Source organism: Acinonyx jubatus, chromosome B4 (assembly GCF_027475565.1).
Source record: "Acinonyx jubatus isolate Ajub_Pintada_27869175 chromosome B4, VMU_Ajub_asm_v1.0, whole genome shotgun sequence".
Lineage (NCBI taxonomy): Eukaryota > Metazoa > Chordata > Mammalia > Carnivora > Felidae > Acinonyx > Acinonyx jubatus.
In genome coordinates this window covers 115,593,314-115,613,544 of record NC_069387.1, presented here as the reverse complement: position 1 = coordinate 115,613,544, position 20,231 = coordinate 115,593,314, and the positions used below count along the sequence as shown (strand labels likewise).

At 39.9% G+C, this 20,231-nt stretch overlaps 1 protein-coding gene across 1 annotated transcript in view; it reads right to left on the bottom strand.

Moving 5' to 3' along the window:
- Positions 1-20,231, bottom strand: part of CFAP54 (cilia and flagella associated protein 54) — a 295,832-nt gene that overhangs the window by 3,732 nt on the left and 271,869 nt on the right. Inside the window, exon 68 of the mRNA XM_015070493.3 lies at positions 19,455-19,529. Coding sequence (XP_014925979.3) covers positions 19,455-19,529 — 75 coding nt within the window. The remainder of the gene's footprint in view (positions 1-19,454; positions 19,530-20,231) is intronic.

The window sequence follows — 20,231 nt, the reverse complement described above, 5'->3', positions numbered from 1 at the left end:
GAACACACAATAAAGGCTACAGATTACTAACATGGTCGAACACATTCTTTTTAATGGCTACATAACAATGCATGGGATGGCCGCATCCTAATTTATTCAATCACTTACCATAGAGGTTGTTTCTAGTTTTTGTACATGCTTGTCTATTCATATACATCATTGGGTACACATGCTTTTATTTTTGTACTACTGATTCCCTAAGATGGTTTGGTTTCATCAAAGGGTGTTTTCCCTTTACATTTTTAACACTTCCTTTATTTTTTATGTTTATTTTTTAGAGAGAGAGCGAGTGCAAGCAGGGGAGAGGAGCAGAGAGGGAGAGAGAGAGAATCTTAAGCAGTCTCCATGCTCAGCACAGAGCCCAAGGCAGGGTTCGATCTCATGAACCTGGGATCATGACCTGAGCCAAAATTAAGAGTTGGATGCTCAACCAACTGAGCCATGCAGGTGCCCCACATTTTAGCATTTCTTGCCAGATTTCTTTCCAAATAGGTTACAGCAATTAACATAGATACCAAATTGACCTAGATCTACTTGTTGAAAAGACCGTTCTTTCCTCCCTGCACCGCAAAGTCACTTTTGACATAAACCATGGGACCACATATGTGTGCGTCTCTTTCTGGTCTATATTTTGTTCTATCGGTCTATATCTATACTTAATCTCACACTATTATTACAGCTCTTTCATAAGACTCGACAACTAAAAGTATAGCTTCATTAGCTTTGTTCTTTTTTTTAATGGTTTTGGCTATTCCACATCCTTTGTATGTCTGTGTAAATTTTCTGATACTACTGCAAACGATAGCTTTAAAATTTTTTCACTTATAACTTTTTTCTGCTATATAGAAATAAAAGTTATATGTACATTCATATGTTTATACCTACTTCACTAAATTCGCTTATTCATCCTAGGAGACAATTTTGGATTTTCTATGTCTATAAAGAATAAGAACTTTCTTCCTTCCTTTCTCACACTTTATTCCTTTCTGTTTTCTTCTTTACTTCACTGGCTGAGAATCCCCATGCAGTGTTAATTAGAAATGATGATAGGATGTCATAAACACAGGATTAATTGACTTTTCAATTCAGGGAAAGGGGGAAGGGTTATTTAATGAATGACATTGTAAAACTGTCTACTACTAAAATTCAACCTTTTCTTTACTTATGTCCTCTACTATTTTTGTTAAGTTTATTCCGAGGCATTTTATAATTTGGTTATTATTGTGAATGTTTTAAAGTTTTAGGAAAACTTTAAAAGTTTAAAGTTTAGTGAAAATGCTAAATTTATCTCACAGTCAAAATACATCAACGCTATAAACACTAAGAGAATCTGAACGTGCTTTAGGAAGTCAGAGTTACATCTTTTCCCCAGAGAGTTCAAGATTTTGCAAATTAGAATTCATGGGATTTCAAATAAAATGATAGAGTTAAAAGATAAAGTGTTTCTTTAGTCATGTTTCTTGACCTGTATCTACTCCATCTTGATACCTGGACATTTAAAGTGAGCCCACATAATGGTTACAACGTGAACACACCCATGAGGCTCAGAGACTTTAGGCAACTTGCCCAAGCTCCCTCAGCTAGTGTCAGAGCCAGGATCTCTACTCAGACACACTGGTTCCTCAGAACATGTTCCTGATGCACTGCCTGTCCCCTGCTGCCAATGCTGGCCTCTGAGGTCCCTCCTGGCATGGCTTGTGTGCCAACCACGGAATGTCCCTGCTCCCTGCAGCCTCTGCTCCCAATCCCACCTGACTTCGGTCTCCTGCTCCTCCCGTAGGCTCTGTGGCACTCTGGACCCTTCTCCAGCTCTGACTTTTAGAAATTTTATGGAAGCTTCTAGGGCTTCCATAGGGAATTTCTCAAGTAAAGTTAAGTTTAGGTGAAATCACTGAATTTCTTTTTTTGCCATTCAATAGAGACAGGATTAGCAATCATAGAATCATGGGAGAGTCTTTTATGTCTTTTGTAAGTAGCTTTGAGTCTGGATTGTCCTGGATAAGATACCGAGGAATCCTGGTTCCTTTTCCTGGATCAAGAAAGGCTTTGTGGAGAGAAAGGAAGGGAACGGCTTGGCAGGTAAGCAGACTGAAAATTAGTTCAAGTAGGTTATGCTTGCAAGGAGCAGTATTAAAGAAATGGTGATGATTCTGGCTTCCTAGAAAGGATAGAAGTCTGAAATAATATGAAGAAGGGAAAAAAGTTAATCAGGTTGAGAAACACTGAAGGGGTTCATTGCCAGGACTTGAGCTTGTCTTGAGGGGGAGCTTGTGAAAGTCATTGGAGAGTTAAAGGTTATTTGCCAAGGCTATATTTTATAGAAGTGTCTGCGTGAAAACTAGATTCTATCATAATGAAGGATTTTATTACTTCTGTTCTTTTGTTCCAACAATTTTCCTTGATTGAAAGAAAAATCATACCATCTTCAAAGTATCTATGATTCTCCTCAATCCAATGAGTTTTTATTGAGCACCTACATTGAGAATTCTTCTTGATTCTCTCAGCACAGTGTCAGTTGCCTTTTTGTTGGTTCTAAGCGTTAATGACCAAGAAAAATGGGAGAAAGCGAAATTCCCACTACTCAGTTACATTTGCCTGATCTTGTAAGAGGTAAGAAGGTTATCAAAAACTGGGCTTTGTGATATGGATGGATTTAACTTCACCTCATTTCAAGAATTTTAAAACACAGAGAGCCACAGCCATGAAAAAAAAAAAAAGGTTTAAAAGCTTCAGGGTAGGAAAACAAATGCTGATTTCATCCAGCATTCTCACATATAGGTTTCTGTACCACGTTATAGGTCTATCTCAATATGTCACCTGAGTCTTTGAAGTTAATAATTTATTGGATATTTTTTTTCAGACTGGGGAATAATACACATTCCAAGGCAGAAAGGATAATATGATACTGGCTTCCTTAAGACTCGGTATAATGAATGACTAACAATAGTAGACGTTATCCTCCGCGATCTAACAAAAATAGCACCCAACTCTTAAGAAGGTGAGAAGGAGAGTTGTATGCAACTCTGCGAGACCACAGGACATTTCACACTTTGCCAAGAACAAGATTATCTTTTTTATCACTCCAATTTGGGGATAATAAAACTTTAAATATGACAGGAATAAAGGTTTCTTAACATAATATGAGATCAAGGGTCATTTTGGTAAGATGGTAGAAATCTTCTAAAATTAAATTTTAAAGAAATAACATTATTATAAAGACACCTTGCTGAGAACAAGAAAATTAGAAATTAAAGATGGGATATGGGAGAGAAAGCATTTGTACAGAGAATTGTTTCAAATGTCACACTGTCTATGAATAGGATTGATTCTTCACAAACCATCATCATCACTACAGCTATCGTCACTGTCACTGTCCCACCACTGAGCCTCAGCTGTGCATGGCATTTCCTTGAGCTCTTGAACAGAGTTCACGTTTTAGTAAAGGACAATGTTTGCTCAGACACGTTGTCCTACGCGTACAGGAAACCAAATGTTTTAGTCAGTTCAAAAACTGTTCGGCAACACTAAAGGACCCTGTCTCTCCTCATACCCAAAAAGATGCCAAAAATGTTTTGGAATACATGAAAAATGCCTCGATGAAGGAAGACATATTGAGGGGGACTACATCCATTGGGTGTATGTTTGAAATTCAATTTTAGGTGATGTTCATAGTTTATAGCTATGGTATAATAAGAAATAAGTAATTGTTCTTTGTCCTAGGTTCCTGGCATAAAGCTCTTAAAATCTTTGGGAATTTTCCTTTGTATGCTAATAAGATGACTGTGGGGCAGGGGACCGATAGCTTCAGGGGCTGGTCACCAGGAAAACCAACCATGTGATTGAAGGATGGAACTTTCAGCCCTAGCCCTGACCTCTGGGGAAAGGAGGGGGGCTGGAGACTGAATTTGATCACAACGGCCAACCATTTAATCACTCGAGCTCATGTAATGAAACCTTCATAGAAACCTCGTAAGGACAGATTTCAAGGAACTTCTTGGTTGGTGAACGCGTTGACGTGCTGGGAGTGTGGGACACTCAGAGAGGGCATAGCAGCTCTGCCCCTGTCCCCCGCCACACACACACAAGATCTTGCCCTATGCATGTCTTATATGGGACTATTCCTCAGTTGTATTCTTTATAATAAAGTGGTAATTGTAGGTGAAGCACTTTCCTGAGTTCTGTGATTCATTCTAGTGAATTATCGAATCTGAGGGAGGTAGCCAGCATCTAAAGTGGGGTCAGTCTTGGATTAAACCTTTAATCTGTGAAGTCTACCCTAACTCTGGTAGTAGTGTTGGAACTGACTCGAATGATTAGACCCCCAGTTGGTGTCAGAGAATCACAGAAGTAGTTGGTGTCAGCAAAAACACCCTAATAGTCATGTTTGGTATTATGTAAATTAGGGCAGTGCTCAGCTAGTGAGAGTCTCTGGGGTCTTTGGGACATTCTCCTACACCCCCCTCCTCCTTGGCAGATATTGCCCTCCATACCCCTTCCCAGGCCAAGCTGAGGCACTACTTAGTGAAAAGCGATTGAGCTGGCAGTGGTATCTCCATTATGGGTGTGTGCTTTGCTTTTTATAGGGAACTATTCAAGAAACAATCCTATAAGGCCAAAAGAGATCTTTAAGAAAAAAGTTGGAGTTTAGGCTGTACATACCCGGCTTATTCTAACTGCTCAAGAGACTAAGGCCCAGAGAAAAGAGTCTTTGAAATATGACACCCTATTGTGCAGAAAGAACAGCTGCTCTCCCCCTCTCTCTCCAGGAAAGTATTTTTCGCCATATAAAGAACTAATAAAGGGTCTCAAACAGGGCAAATCCCCTCTAAAATATCAAAAGCTCTAATCAGAACAGGAAGGATGAGTTATGCAACCAACAATGAAGTGCATGGGGCATAAAGGCTAGATGCAAGTTCATGGCCAATGGTTCAGTGCTTATAATCAGGGCTTTGGGGAAAGAGTTAAAGGAGAAGTGTCTTGGATGGAGGATTTAACAGAAATGCCTGTATTCAATGTGTTATAAACTTGAATGCTTATTTCTCACTCTCTCTGGAGATGCAAGAATATAAATTCTAAGCTAGTACTTATATGTGATTATATCATTTTACATCACTGCCTTTATTTTGAGAAATAGTTTTAAAGCTTTACCAAGTCTTTGTTTTTCTATTCTGAAAAAAAAAGCTTTTCCTAAGAAAGGAAGCCAGCATTTATTGAGGCTTGCAGGTAGGCTGGAGTCTTTGTTTTACAGAGTTTATTTCATTTGTAAATTAACTGTCAAATGGAGGTCAAGAGAAAATGTGGTTAACTAAGGGGTCACATTGTAGAATGTAGTTTAAATCATGATTGGGTGACATGTGGGTGATGTTTTGTCTTTACTTCTTCATTAGGAAATAAACTTTAAGCCAGAAAGTATGCTTCCTATCTCCTTTGGAATTCTTCTAATTCCAATAAATAAGAGTTAATTGAGCACTCATGTATTCATCACCAGTCAGAGATTTCATTTTTTTTTAAACTGATTGCTGAGGTTTGGGTTCCTGGAAACAGATTCTGAGATGGAACTCAGCTTTCAGGAAGCTTATTAGGGAATGCTCTTGGGATCAACACCCATAGGAAAGGAAAGAAAGCAGGATTAGCAGAGAGAGAGAGAAGAGCAGTCACAACAAAGGGCTCAGCCAACCCCACGGAGAGGGAGTTTTGAAGCTGGGATGACCCTTCAGAGATGCTCTGAATTGTGGTAGGGGGGTCAGGTCTTTGTACTGCATATCAACCAGACTTCCCCCCCCCCCCGCCGCCCCCACAAAAGGAGGCCATCTCTTTTCCCCCCATGGGCATTCCTGAAGAGGGTTGAGAACTCAGGACTATCGGTACATTTCCCAGAGCTGGGAAAATAAGCTCTTCAGTCCTGAAGGGAGATCTGGGGGTCTCAGTGGAGGGGCCATGAGAGGTGCAAATATTTAATTCAATGGTTAACTATATAGAACCATCAAGCAACTGGCAATATGGCAAAATATATATATATATATATATATATATATATATATATATATATATATACACACACACACTAGTATACAAGTGATACAAGCCAAAGGGAGATTTGAAGTAATAACTAAGTAAGAATTCTTATACCAGACTTCCAGATGCTGCTTGCTTTTCTGGGTCATGGTAGAACACGCTTAACACATTTTCAGTTAAAACTCCTATTAATCATGTTATTTGATTACCCTGAGGAACAGTGTCCCTTCTGGAGTATGAGAAGAATTAGAAAACAAAGAATAGGAGGAAGATTCAGAAATAATTTCTTCCCTCAAATAATATCTTTCCATAAACTTAAATATGAAGAAATTCAGTAATTTCACCTAAGCTTAATTTTACTTGAGAAATTCCCCCACGGAACCCTGAGAAGCTTCCATAAAATTTCTAAAAGTCAAGCTGGGAAAGGGTCCAGAGTGCCACGGAGCCCACAGAAGGAGCAGGGGATTGAAGTCAGGTGGGATTGGGAACAGAGGCTGCAGGGAGAAGGGACATTCTGTGGTTGACACACATGCCATGCCAGAAGGAACCTTAGAGGCCAGCCTGGGCAGCAGAGGACAGGCGGTGCGGCAGAGTGGTTAGGAACACATTCTGAGGAGTCAATCTGCCTGGGCATGGATCTTCTGACACAGACTAGCTGAGGGAGCTTGGGCAAGTCACTTAAATTTCTCACGTGTAATATAAGGATAATCATAGCATCTAACTAGAAACAGAAATCTAAAGTCAAACATTGAACATCAGAACATACATGCACATTCATGTCTGCTGCTGTTACAAATTTGTGACAAACCTAGTGGCTTACAACAACACAAATGTGCTCTCTTACAGTCCTGTAGATAAGAAATTGGAATTCACTTTCACTGTGCACAAATCAAGATGCCAACAGGGCTGGTTCTCTCTGGGGGCTGTAAGGGGACAATCTGTTTCTTTGCCTTTCATGGCTTCTACAGACCGCCTGTGCTCCTTGATTTGTAGCTGCTTTAAAGCATTCACTCCAGTCCTGTTTCCATCATCACATGCCTTCTCCTACTGATGTCAAATAAGGATACTGTGACTACACTTACGGCCTACCTGGATAGGCCAGAATAATCTCCCCATCTCAATATCCTTAATTTAATCATATCTGCAAAGCCCTTTTTGTCTTACAAGGTAAAAGGTTCTGGGGATTAGGATGTGGATATCTCTGGGGGGCCATGATTCAGCCTACCACATAAGTAATTCAATAATAAGGTTTAGCTCATAAGAACATCCTATTTATATCATATCTGCTCAACAAAGTTTGGGTCACTGAAGTTATTGAATTGTTTCTATTTAAAAATTCATAGCATCATTTGTGACAACATGGTTGGAGCTACAGAGTATATAATACCAAGTGAAATAAGTCAGTCAGAGAAAGACAAATACCATATGATTTTACTTGTATGTGGTATTTAAGAAACAAAGCAAATGAACAAAGAAAAAAGAGACACCAACCAAGAAGCCGACTCTTAACCATAGAGAACAAACTGATGGTTACCAGAAGGGAGGTGGTGGGGGGATGCATGACGTAGGTGAAGGGGATTAAGAGTACGCTTATGACGAGCACTGAGTAATGTATAGAACTGTTGAATCACTATCTTGAACTCCTGAAACGAATATACCACTGCACAATTCTATACCAGAATTAAAACAATCAATCAATCAATCAAAATTCACGGCATTCCTGTAAAATTACTATTGTTCCAGAAGTTATCAGTGTTCACTATGATATGTACTGGTTTCTCTACAATTTTCCACACCCTTGCACATCAGGTTGAAGTCAATATGCTATGAACAGAAATTATGATAGCCATTCCATACTGGCTCTTGGAAATGGTCACCTTAATTTATTGCCTAAACTAGGACATAAATAAGGAACAAAAGGAAAAAGGAAATAAAAGGAGAATAAAAGTAAATAAGAGGAAAGTTTCTTAAGCATTATTCCGAATCAACAGGTATACGTTATGACCGCCGCAGGCCAGCCGAGATGAATGGCCACACTACTTAAAAACCTCTGGGGAAGTCCTCCAGTCCTCTTCCCCTGCAATGGTGATGTTGGAGCCCATGTAGTCCAGACAGAATAGCTACATGTAGAAGGAGAGTCGTCCAACCCTCACTGAACTTTGTTTGAAAAAGAAATGAACCTTTATCGCCACTGAGATTTGGGGTTTATTTGTCAGCACAGCAACCCCTGCCCCATCCTGTCTAAAACACCCATGCTCTAGCAAGTTTGTCCTTCCCTTATAGTATACACGGGGAGAATTCCATCAGAGTGAGGGTTTAACTCCACTTAAAGGTCAGGACTTTGAATCTCAGCAGCAAAGAAAGGCTGTAACTGGGTATCCTGAAGCTGGGCTCCCTCCTGAAGGGCTGTGTTCAGTCTGCTTGTGGACTTCTGACCTGGGACACAGAAGTGAAAACCCCAGAGTTGGAACAATACTTGGCAAGTCTTGATGCTTTTTTATGAAAGAGATCACTGGGCTTATAGCCTGGAAACTAGAAACAGGAGGCTCTTTTTTAGAACAAAGGCTTAATAAAGAACGTGAACTAAAGTTTGCATTTTGCTCCTGGGACTTTGTTGCTTAGAACCAAAGCATGACAAGCTTTGGTAGTTAGTAGCTTCCACTTGCAGTAGCAAACTGGAGGGCAGACCTCTTGTGCATGGTGTGGAAAGAAAAACTGCTCACGCTGACTCCTTTATTCATTTATCAGCATATACAGCAAGCCGCTGCAAACCACTCTTACACCGTGGCCAACACTCACCAGCAATTTCTGATAGAAAGTCTAACAGAGTTTGCAATTTATGAAGGATTTTCACATTAAATCATTTCACTGAACTCTTTTTAAAATGCCTAAGTTGAGTATTTAGCCTTTGTTTGTCAATATTAGTAAGAGTGTGCTCAGAAGAAGGGGGCAAGGAAAGAGGAAAAGGCCAGATAGGAGGAGGAGGAAGGATGGAAGGAGGTGGAGTGAAAATCCAGTCCTGAGCTTCCCTGAACGTGTGCCAGCGGTATGTGCCGGGTATCGTAGCAGGCACTGTTGACTAATGGTAATTCCATGGCTAAAATAAAATGTGCCGATGTTCATAAGAATGTTTTGGTTCATCAAGGTATAGTTTAACAGCTCTCTGGGGGATTACACCGAGCGAAAAAAATGACACCCCCGAAGGTTACATACTGTATGGTTCCTTTTATATAACATTCTTAAAATGACAAGATTGTAGAAACGGAGACCAGATTAGTAATTGTCAGAAATTAGGGACAGTGGTGGGGGGTAGGAAGTGAGGTATCTATCAGAGGACAAGAGGGGTCCTTGTAGTGACAAAATTGTTCTGTATCCTGACTATTAATGTCAGCATCCTGGTGGTGATATTGCACTACAGTTTTGAAAGATGTTACCACTGGGAAAAAGCTGGCTAAAAGGTACACAGGATCTCTCTATATTATCTCTTATAATTGCAAGTGAATCTATAATTATCTCAAAATAAAAAGTTTAATTAAAAAAGGATGGAAAAATAATATGAATAATACATTTATTAAATGTCTAATTACTCTGTTGAAAATTAGCAAATATTTAGGTAGGCCAAAAGCCACTATTGAAGGTAGTTTCTAATGGTCAAGTAACCCGAGCCTCATTTCACATTATTTAAGTCTGGAAAAGATAAAGACGAGCACAGGGTACTGAATACTTACCAACGGCATTACACTGACACTATTCCAAATGTGTTGCGTGCTTTTCTAATGTGATTCTCCATGAGGAGAATGTACAGACCAGGAACTGAAGCGCACAGATATAAAGTAACTTGCTCACAGCCATACATACAGTCAATAGACGGTGGAACCAAGAATTAAATCATGTTTTTATCCGCTGATACACTGCTTCTGAGACCTTCAGCAGACTGCAACAGACGGGTGACTTGTCCACAAGGGTTCACTCTTCCTACCATACCGTGTTCTCACAGGTGGTTCAGAAAAGAACGTAAAGGCATTAGCTGCCTGAGATGTAGGCAGAATGAGAGCAAAACTCTCGAATGGCTAGTGTCCAAAGTATTGACGAGGGAAATGGGTAAATTTGCACCTGCTCCTTCTTCGCGGATTTATTTTAATATAAAGAACATTTGTGCAGAGAATTTCCAAAGCTTGCCAACTGACTCAGCTATATGAGGCGAAGGTCAACACCCTCCTGACATGAAAAGATAATCCCATTGTTAAGGGCACAGTTTGTTAATCAAGACAAAACCATTTAGCAAAGTGAATGAAGTAAATGAAACTAAATGTTTAACTCAGTTTTCAGCACATTGAAAAGCAATAGACAGATTTGCTAATGGGACCCCTGCCTTTCACCTCCTTCAAGGTTCTCCAGAATGACTAAACTTCAGGAAGCCGTCCCTTTGGTTCTGAACTGCTCTTCTATCCTGAATGAAGCCGGGCTTGCTCGATGCAGCAATCTACACACTTCTTGCCACTTAGATGGTAAACACACAATATCAGGTTCGCGACTGTATTTTGGTTTAAATTATATCCAAGTATCATTATACCAGCAAATTGCGCGTCTAACAAGAGTAGGACCAGCACTTTGAGCACAGATAGCACAAAGGCTCTCGGTTCCATGATGAGCGAGAGCGTATTTCACCTTGACACTATTGCTGGCAAATCTCTGAGAGATGAGCATTTTGAAAATGCTATAAACAGCTTAGCCTTTTCTTAGCATTTTGAAGAGCACATTAATAGCCTGGCCTTTTCTTAAGGGCTTTCTTTTTCCCTTAGCCAAATTTGACAGCTAGAAGTGAACAGTGAGAGGATGGAATCAAAGTCAGGGCTGTGTTTTAAAAGCAGTGTGAAACTGATGTCATCTGGCATTGTCTTCAAAAGAATATAAGAATATTAAGTGGATGTCTCATGAACTTAAACACAAAGGAGACTCTTCACTTGAGGACAGAATGATAATGTCTCACAGAAGAAAGATGTAATTCCAGATGCCCATAAAATCTATTCAGACAGCTTTTGGCTGGTAAGAAAAAAAAAAAAAAAGGAGAAGAAAAAGAAAAGAAAAGAAAAGAAAAGAAAATCTGCAACTCTCAACTTAACCAGTTATAATATTAGTAAAATTAAATTTTAAATACTTAGTAAACACCTACCCTAGAATATGTGAAACCTTAAGCCCAATGCTGTAAGCGACATTTTAAAGAGAGTATTGTTATTGCCACCATTTGGAAAGTTATGCTAAAAAGAAACCAAGAGGCACACGATAATGTAATAAAATTAGCTGAAGGAAATTAAATAGCTTAGCATCACCCTCTAGGATTTAACAGCCTAAAAAAATGGGAAGTAGAGGCTCTCCCACATAAATTGGGACTATATACGATCCAGAAAAACCTCCCAGATCACTTCAAAGGCTGCTCTGAGAACCCACCTAGGTTATCCTTGGTATAAACACACTCAGCAACTTCAGGACAGTTACTGAGCATCTTTGGGGAGAGTTGCTGACTAATTTTAAAAATTGCCTAAGTGAGTTGCCAGGAGCGGCCTCTGCTCAGAGTAGGAAGAGGCCCACAAATTGGGAGAGCTTTACTGGATGTCGTGGCAGATTGCATTTTCCCAAAATGGTTGCAACAATAGCTCCCGACCCACATGCCCTTCTTATAATTTGATATTAACACTCCTCCCACCAGGAGGTGGAATCTGTCCAATCTTGGATCTGGGTGGATTTGGGACTCGCAGGAAAAAGCCATTATGTAACTTTAAAAGCTAGGGCATAAACAGTGATAGAGCTTCTGCCTGATTCTTTTGGAAGGCTCGTTCTTGAAACCCAGACACCACACTGCGCCGAGGCCCAACCGGGCACACTGAGGTCACGTGTCATGTTCCGTCCCACAGTCCAATCTGCGTTCCCAGCCCCATAGTCAACAGCCAGCGTCAAGCACCAAGCCAAACTCGCCTTTGAGCCTTCGGGGATCCCAGCCCTCGGAAGCTGAATCATCCCCAACCTTCAGGTCTATCCAGCTGATGCCCCAGGTATCATGGAGCGGAGACCAATTGTCCTGTTAGGTCCTTTGCAAACATGTGACCGACATTTTAGTGAAATGGTGGTCGTTTTATGCCACTAAGTTTGGGGTGCTTTGTTATAGAACAACAGTAACTGGAACAATGAAAATGGGAAATGTATGTGGTTAAAAGTGATGCATGCAGCCATTCCTAGCACCGGAATTACCGCAGCTTCCCTTTCAGCCTCTCTTTCGGGAATGTACTCAGAGGCTTCATCTCAGGCATGTTGCCGTTCCACTAGAGCTGCTCCCCTACTTACAGGAGAGCAAGGGAACTAACTGCAAGGGAACTCAGACAGCTCTTAGATGATGATAACAATGTTTTGTTTAGGATTGTGCCTGGCACTGTTCTGAGAGTTTACATGGATTGACTCTTCTAATCCACACAACAAACCTATGAGGTAAGTACTATTTTTATTCTCATTTTACAAATAGGGAAACTGAAGCCTTGAGGTTAAACAACTTTCCCAAGTTTACACAACTAGCAAATATCAGAGCTGGGCTGGGATTTGGAACCAGGCAGCTGCGCTCGCAAGCAAGCCTGTGCACAAGCCACCGCGTGCACCACTTCCCAAATGCTGACTCTAACTCTCCCTCGATCCAGCCCCTCCCTCTGAAAGGCCAAGAGCACCCAAATTGAAAAAGTGGGACACTGCTGGCTTCAGTGTCACGATAATGGTCTGGGAACAGGCTCTGGAGTCTGCTGGTCTTGGCTGGGACAGTTACCAGCTGTGGTGACTTTGGGCAGGTCTTTTAAGCTCTGTTACCTCTTCCCTCCCCCTCCCCCTTTTATGCAAAACAATCATCCATTTTAAAGCCACAGCTGTTGTCTTCATTAAGCATTAGCCTTACTCCTCCTTTCTAGACTGTCAGCCTCTTTGGGACAAGGACTCTGTCTTTCTCACTTCTGAGTGCTCCAGCGGAGCCAGCATGGTGCCATGTACTCAGTTGCAGCTTGTAACTGAGTTGACTTTAAAAAAAAAAACAAAAAAAACTATTGTCTTTATTTTTGTATCCAGGGCTTTTGGGACTTGTTCTGTTCTTTCCATCCCCATGAACAAAGCCATAAAATCATGCTCTTACCACTGAGTCTGCTGCCAAAATGAGGACTTGGGTTTACTGCCTCTTCTTTCAAAGGTCTTCCTAATCAGAGGAAAAGGCTTTCACAGGCACCCTTGATCATGTTTATATCTACCTAAGGATTCTCTACTGCCTTCCGATCATTTTCCAAAGTAATTAAAACTCCTAACCATGGGCCACAGGAGCTTCTACTAACTTGATTTCTTATAGGGAACTATTGAACCTTTCTCAAAAGACACCACAGGGAATTTCTCACCTTCAGAATTATGCCAGGATATTACCAGAATATTAACTGATATTATTACTGAGGGAGGGGTGTCTGGTCCCCAGGCCTCCGTTTTACCCTGTACTGTAATTACTTCTGTATTTGTCTGTTTCTCCTGCTAAACTGAAGGCAGGGACTCTGGTTTTTACTTTTGTATCCCAAAGTCTAGCCCAATGTCTGGCACAGAGAAAGCACTAGACAAATGTCTACTATTCAAATGCATGGAGTTGATGAGCTCAGAGTCACTGATAATGTCCAGATTTCAACCCAGGGGGATCTCTGGAAGATGTATCAAGAACATTCATTGATTTAACAAAGCATTTATTGAACACCTTCATGAGAACCAGCATTGGGCAAGGCAGTGAGAATAGAAATGTAATAAGATCCAATCTTATTATATAAGACCCAATCTGCTCTAGTAGGGGAGACAAATATGGAAGCACATCATTAGAACTTATTTTGGTAAAAACTAAGCACAGAGATCTAAACCATGGGTTTGAGAGGCAGTGATAACAAAAAGGCAGTCTGAGTTAGGTTAACAGATTACATGTGTTATTTCCCATTTAACACGATAACCCAGAAAAAGAAAAGATGCTAGCTAGCATTGTGGAATGATCCTCCAGCTGATGGCCAGGGCCATGAAATCATAAGGGGTCATATGGTATAGGTGGCCACATGATAGAATCAATACCCTCAGACATAAAATGAAAGATGCTAATAACTAAACTAAGAGAGGTTAATATATCTGACTCTGTGTCTCCCTCTACCTATTCTTCTACCCTCCCTATACTTCTTACCCAAACCTGCCTAAAGATAATGATCATTTTAGTGGCCACCATGTGGTTGATGTCAATATCTAATCATAAACATTAAAAAATGATCATTTTAAGAATCAGAAATAAGAGACCATGTGTACACTAAATTCAACTGTGTGAAAAGGAAGTCACATAATGTACATAAATAATGCAGTGGAAGTCATTAGAACTTAACTGTCATTAAGGATTTTTTTACACTAAATTCAAGCTATATTTAAGAAAACATATTGCATTATTAAACTATTTTATGTGCAGCTGGGGCTTGAGAAACAATGGCAGACATCAGGCCATCCTGGTGCTTTCTCAGAGCAGAAGGAAGGAGTTTCGGGATCTATTATGAGGTAAATTCATGGCTGCCGCAATCCACCAGGCCTCTGGCATGCGGTCAGCTGCCTCGCTAGTACTCTTCTCTTGCCTTGACCGCCGTTGGCATTTTCCACTCCATGTCCAGGAAGGCAAGGGCGGCTAGAAAAAACCCACAAGCAAAGATGCCTGGTTCTCTAACGAACGTATGACTTCTAAATCTCAGCGTGGCCTTCAATCCTCTTGTCCTTGGTCAGCTTCCTCGCTCCTCACACCCAATGACTGTGAACGCTCGAGACCTTCATCTTTCCCTTGGAGACCAGACACTCAGCCTCCTGCCCACCCTACAGGAGGTAAACTCGCCTCCACTTCAAGGAGAGTGTGAAAACCTCCGGGTGTGAACTGCCCCAGTTTCTCCCACCCTTTTCTTACATACTTACTCATACTCCCTCTCACCTAATCTGCCACCTCAAGACCTAGAGAAAGAGGAGTCTTACCTCTGTTCCCAGTCAGTTCTCTCACTTGTGCTGTCAAGGTCTTTATGTTCCCACCCTCTCCCCGAAGGCCCCGCCTCCATCATTTGTCCTTTTCTCTTCTAGAAAGGCAGGCTCCACCCCTGCTAGCTCTCTCCTCTCATCGCAGCCGGTCTCCTACCCCTCCAGACTTCTCACCCAAACCTTCCTGAAGATTCATGTACTGGTGCAACTTTCACTCTCTCACATCTCACTCCTCAATTCCCTGTAGCATATGCTCCCTATTCGAATGAAACATTTTCTGGGTGTAGTTTAGCAAAACATGCAGTTCCTGGATTTAAGCAGAACTGTATTTGACTCCTGCCTCCTCCTTACAAGGTACAGGATCCTGAACATGCTGCTTAATTTCTTCATTTCTAATGTGGGGATAATAATAGTAACCAACTTCACAGAGTTCTTGTAATATTCAATGACATACTGTATATAAAACACCGGGCAGTGACTGCACAGGCCATGTGCTCGATAAAACTTGTTGCTAGTAGTAGCATTTGCATTTTAATGATGATTATCATTATTATTCGCCAGGCACTATGCTAGGTCTAGCTAGAAATCCTGAACTAAAAGAACTCCTACCAAATTATGCAGCCAAGAAAAACTAATTTGCAATCTTCTCATACAATGTGTCTTATCTCTCTTGGCTTAGGATCACCTTTTCCACCTTCAAACCAGGATCTGCTCCTAGGAATTTCCTTCCATACTGATTCTGTATGACTCCGGTCAGTTCTGTACACACACACACACACACACACACACACAAACATGCACACACACATGGTAAATTTATCTGTATCATGTGAACCAACAGGAAAATATTTGATTTAGCCAAACCCAGGAACTTTAACCTATGCTGCTTTTGCAGCAACAGAAGTAACTACACCATGCTCTGAGGGTAGTTGGAACTCAATAATTACTGATGAGCAGACAGTTGTATATAATGATTTAGTCCTCCCCTTGGTCAGTCACAGCAAGGACAGAAAGCATATTTTTAGCATTATGTTTGAGTCTTACCTGACAACTTGGAAACTGCAATAATTTGAACCTATGTAGGCAAGGGAAGGATCGCTTTGTTGTTGATACATCAGAAATGAAACCTAACGGTCATTTATATCCTGTGATTACTCGCTAAGAAGGTTGGCATGGAGCACTCGTTTTTTTTCTCCATGTTCTTGCTATTCTGTGTTTTTGTCACAGGCTGCGCGTGGCAATATTTGTTTTAATCGGGAAGAAGCAGTACAGGCGAAGGCAACTGTAATACGTATGTTCAGTAAGGAACCGAATTGCACAGCAGGCTCTCATCTCAGTGACAAAAATGGCTAAGGCATGTAATTTTCTTTGTCTAACAATTTGGTTTTAGGAACAAGCTCTGACACTCCCATGCCCCACCTCCCCCAAGCACTACTAGGTAAGGCTTGCTTTCAGTGAAGGTATTAGCATGGGGTTCAATTGGGGGCCCCTTCTCCTGGACTGGTAGACCCTTTCACTGTGGGGACCTCAAGTCAGGATCCTGCAGGCTAACCTAATGCCTCCAGGGTTCAATAGTGGTTTACATCCCAGACAAAGAAAATGGTTCCTGGTTCTTTCCTTCTCTCTCTCTCTCTCTTTTTAAAAGATTTTTCTTAATTAATCTCTACATCCAATGTGGGGCTCAAACTTACAACCCCGAGATCAAGAGGCACAGGCTGCACTGACTGAGCCAGCCAGTAATCTTTAACACGATTACTCTCCCTTTCTATCAATATTTCAAAACAGATTTGCATCATAAACATCTGTTTGAAATTAGTTGACTCAGGGATGAAGAATTCATACATGGAAAGCACGACCATGGTAGGGATGAAAATGATGATGACACCTAAAGAGCTAATAATTACTAAGCATTTATTTATGTGAGGCTCTATTTCTGATACTTAACATATATGATTTCCTTTAGTTCTCACGGTTGTGAAGGGTTGGCATTATTACCCCCACTTCAAGTATGAGAACACTGAGGCTTAGAGAGGCTAAATAACTTGTCTAGGGTCACACAACTAATAACACTCAAGGCTAGGATTCCAACCCAGGTCGGTCAGACGCTAAGTCCTGTTAATGCAATAAATCATGTATCTTAAATAACAGCTCCTTTTTCTGTGACCTGTTTTCAACCACAGTTTGCACAAAATTAGGTTAAACTTGATTTTTATTATAATGTCTCCCATGGTAAATCTATGTATTTCTGTAATACAAAATTAGGTTCCCATTAAAAAAATGGGAAAAGGACATGAATGGCCAAATGAAAAAAAATTAAGGCAAATGTTAAATTTCAGATACTTAAAACTTAGGGGAATTTAATTTAAGAAACAGTAACCAAGCAATACACTGCACTAAGCACTGTAAGTATTCAAAAATTAAGACAGTACTGCTCCTGCTCCAAGAAGCTGATGATCTAGTGGGAGGAACACAGTGTAGGTCTTACCTCAAATGGCATCTCCTAAGAGAGGTCTTCCCAGACCACCTTACCTAACCTGTCGCCCATTCCCGGTTACTTTCTATCACAGGGGTTAGCAAACTTTTTTTTCTGGAAAGGGCCAGAAAATAAATAATTTAGGCTTTGTGTGCCATATGGTTTCTGTCAAAACCACCCAACTCTGCTGCTGTAGCTCATAGCAGCTATAGATCATAAACAAATTACCATGCTGTATGCCAATAAAACTTTATTTACGAAACAGGCAGTGGGCCAGATATAGCTCACAGGCTGTAGTTTGCTGACCCTACTCTAACATATCACTCTTTCTTTCTTTCATAACACTTAAAAAATCTAAAATTACCCTGCTTCTTGATCTATTACTATTATTTTCTCTTTCCCTCTACAAATATGTCAGCTCCAAGAGAGTGAGGTCCTTGCTGCTTGTTCACAGCTGGCTCTCCAGGACCTAGAACGGGGTTCCTGACACATAGACAGTTCACTCTAAATATTGTTGATTGACTAAATGAGTGAGTACTATTTTACAAAAGGAGAAACACTGACTGCCAACAAACATATAAACTATATTTGACCATATTATTAATAAATATAAAATAATTGAAAATGTCTTTTTTTTTTACTTATCATACCTAGAATGGCTAGAAAAAGAGAAGGAGGAAGACAAGAAAGAGGGAGAAGGGGAAGAGAGAGGGCTAGAAAGAGGAAGAGGGCATGTGTAGATGAATGTGTGGTAAACTGGCCCCCTCAATTACTGCTGATGAGAGAGAGTATATATCCAGAAGAATCAAAAGCAGGGCCTCAAACAGATACTTGCACATCCATGTTTATAACAGCATTATTTACAGCAGCCAAAAGATAGAAACAACTCAAATGACCATCCACAAAAGAATGGATAAACAAATGTGGTACATCCATAGAATGGAATGTTATTCAGCCTTAAAAAGGGATGAAATACCGATACATGCTACAACAAGGATGAACTTTGAAAACACTGCTAAAAGGAATAAGCCGGCCACAAAGGAGCAATATTGTATGATTCCATGTAGATAAGGCATCTAGAATAGGCAAGTAGTAGACTAGAAGTAGAAAGTAGAACAGAGATTATCAGGAGCTCAGGGGAGAGAGAATGAGGAGTTATTATTTAATGGGTACAACATGTCTGCAATGATGAAAATTTCTGGAGATGGATTGGCTGCAGAGCATTATGAATGTACTTAATGCCACTGAAGGGTATACTTAGAAATGGCTAAAAGTATAAATTTTATATTATATATATATCCTACTATAATAAAAAAGTATGTATACTTTTTTACTCCAAAATCTTGCTCCTAAAGAAGTAATTCTGAGGAGATAATACAGAAGGGTGAAATATGCATATACAAGAATCCACCAACCTCAAGATCCATGAATAAAAATCTAGTTGTATAAATAGAGCCTGACAACAAATACACAAAAGAAACTTTTATGCAGGCATTAAACATGACAAAGTAGACTTTTCACATAAAAATATCTCCATAGCATTATTGTTAAATGAGAAAAAAAAAACAAGCTACAAATACATGTACAGTATAATCCCATTGATGTAAAAATTCTAAAGTTTCTCTCTACATGGAAAACACTTGAGATATCTTTGAGAATGCCCATAGTTGGTTAGTCTCTGAATAGTACATTTGAAATTATTTTAAAATTATCTTCTTCATAATTCTCTGTACTTGATTTTTTAACAAAGAGTATTTTTAGCCAAAATAACATGCTATTATAAACTCATGTTTATCACTTTTTCACATTAATTAAGGAGGGTTAGGCCCTTGATACTTTTCATAATAGCTGTTTTCTATATTTCTGTCTCTATAGCAACAATAATACTTGCGAGAGAATCAGATACATTTTTACAAAAGATACGTACCTCAGACAATGGTGTTGTATCTCTATCAGTCAAAAATAGATTTATTATTTCAGAGCAACATTCAATAATCATGTTCTAGAAATAAGAAGACAATATAGTGAGGTTGAACTTACTGGTAAACTACTGTATTTTAGTTATAAACTATTTATTCCATTTGTCTTTTTTTTTTTTTGCATCATTGCCTAACCCTAATTCCCCAGGAGAAAACTTACAGAGACTCAGAGATCACAATTCCTTAAATAATTAAGGTTATTTAAAAAGATACAGGATGATCACAACAGATAAGATTTAATTATGAACAATACATGACTTCATTGTTAAAATTCATATGTTACAGAAGAATAACAAGTGAGGTAATTCACACCGAATTAAGTTTTGGAAAATCACTTTTCTTCTGAGAAGAGAACCCTGAGATGAAGAGATTCAGACCCCAGAGAGGGATTTTAATCAAAGAAGAATAGCCGAGAATTGAGAAAAAAAAAATGGAAAAAGTAAATGAAAAGGAAGCGAGAGTTAATATCATACGTTTTCCATTTTTGATGACACTGCCACAGCCCCTACTGTATGGACACAGCCATGTTTATGTGTGGACATCTGATCTACCCATAAGCAGTGGGTAGATTCTTCAGTGGGTAGATTCAATCAGATTCTCTAGCATTTCATGTAAGGAAGGGTAAGAGAAGAGAGTTACAGTCAGTACTGACTATATGAGCTGAAGGTCCTGATACGAACTCGGAAAAGGCAGCCATTGGACTAGATGTACGATGCGTAAGAGAA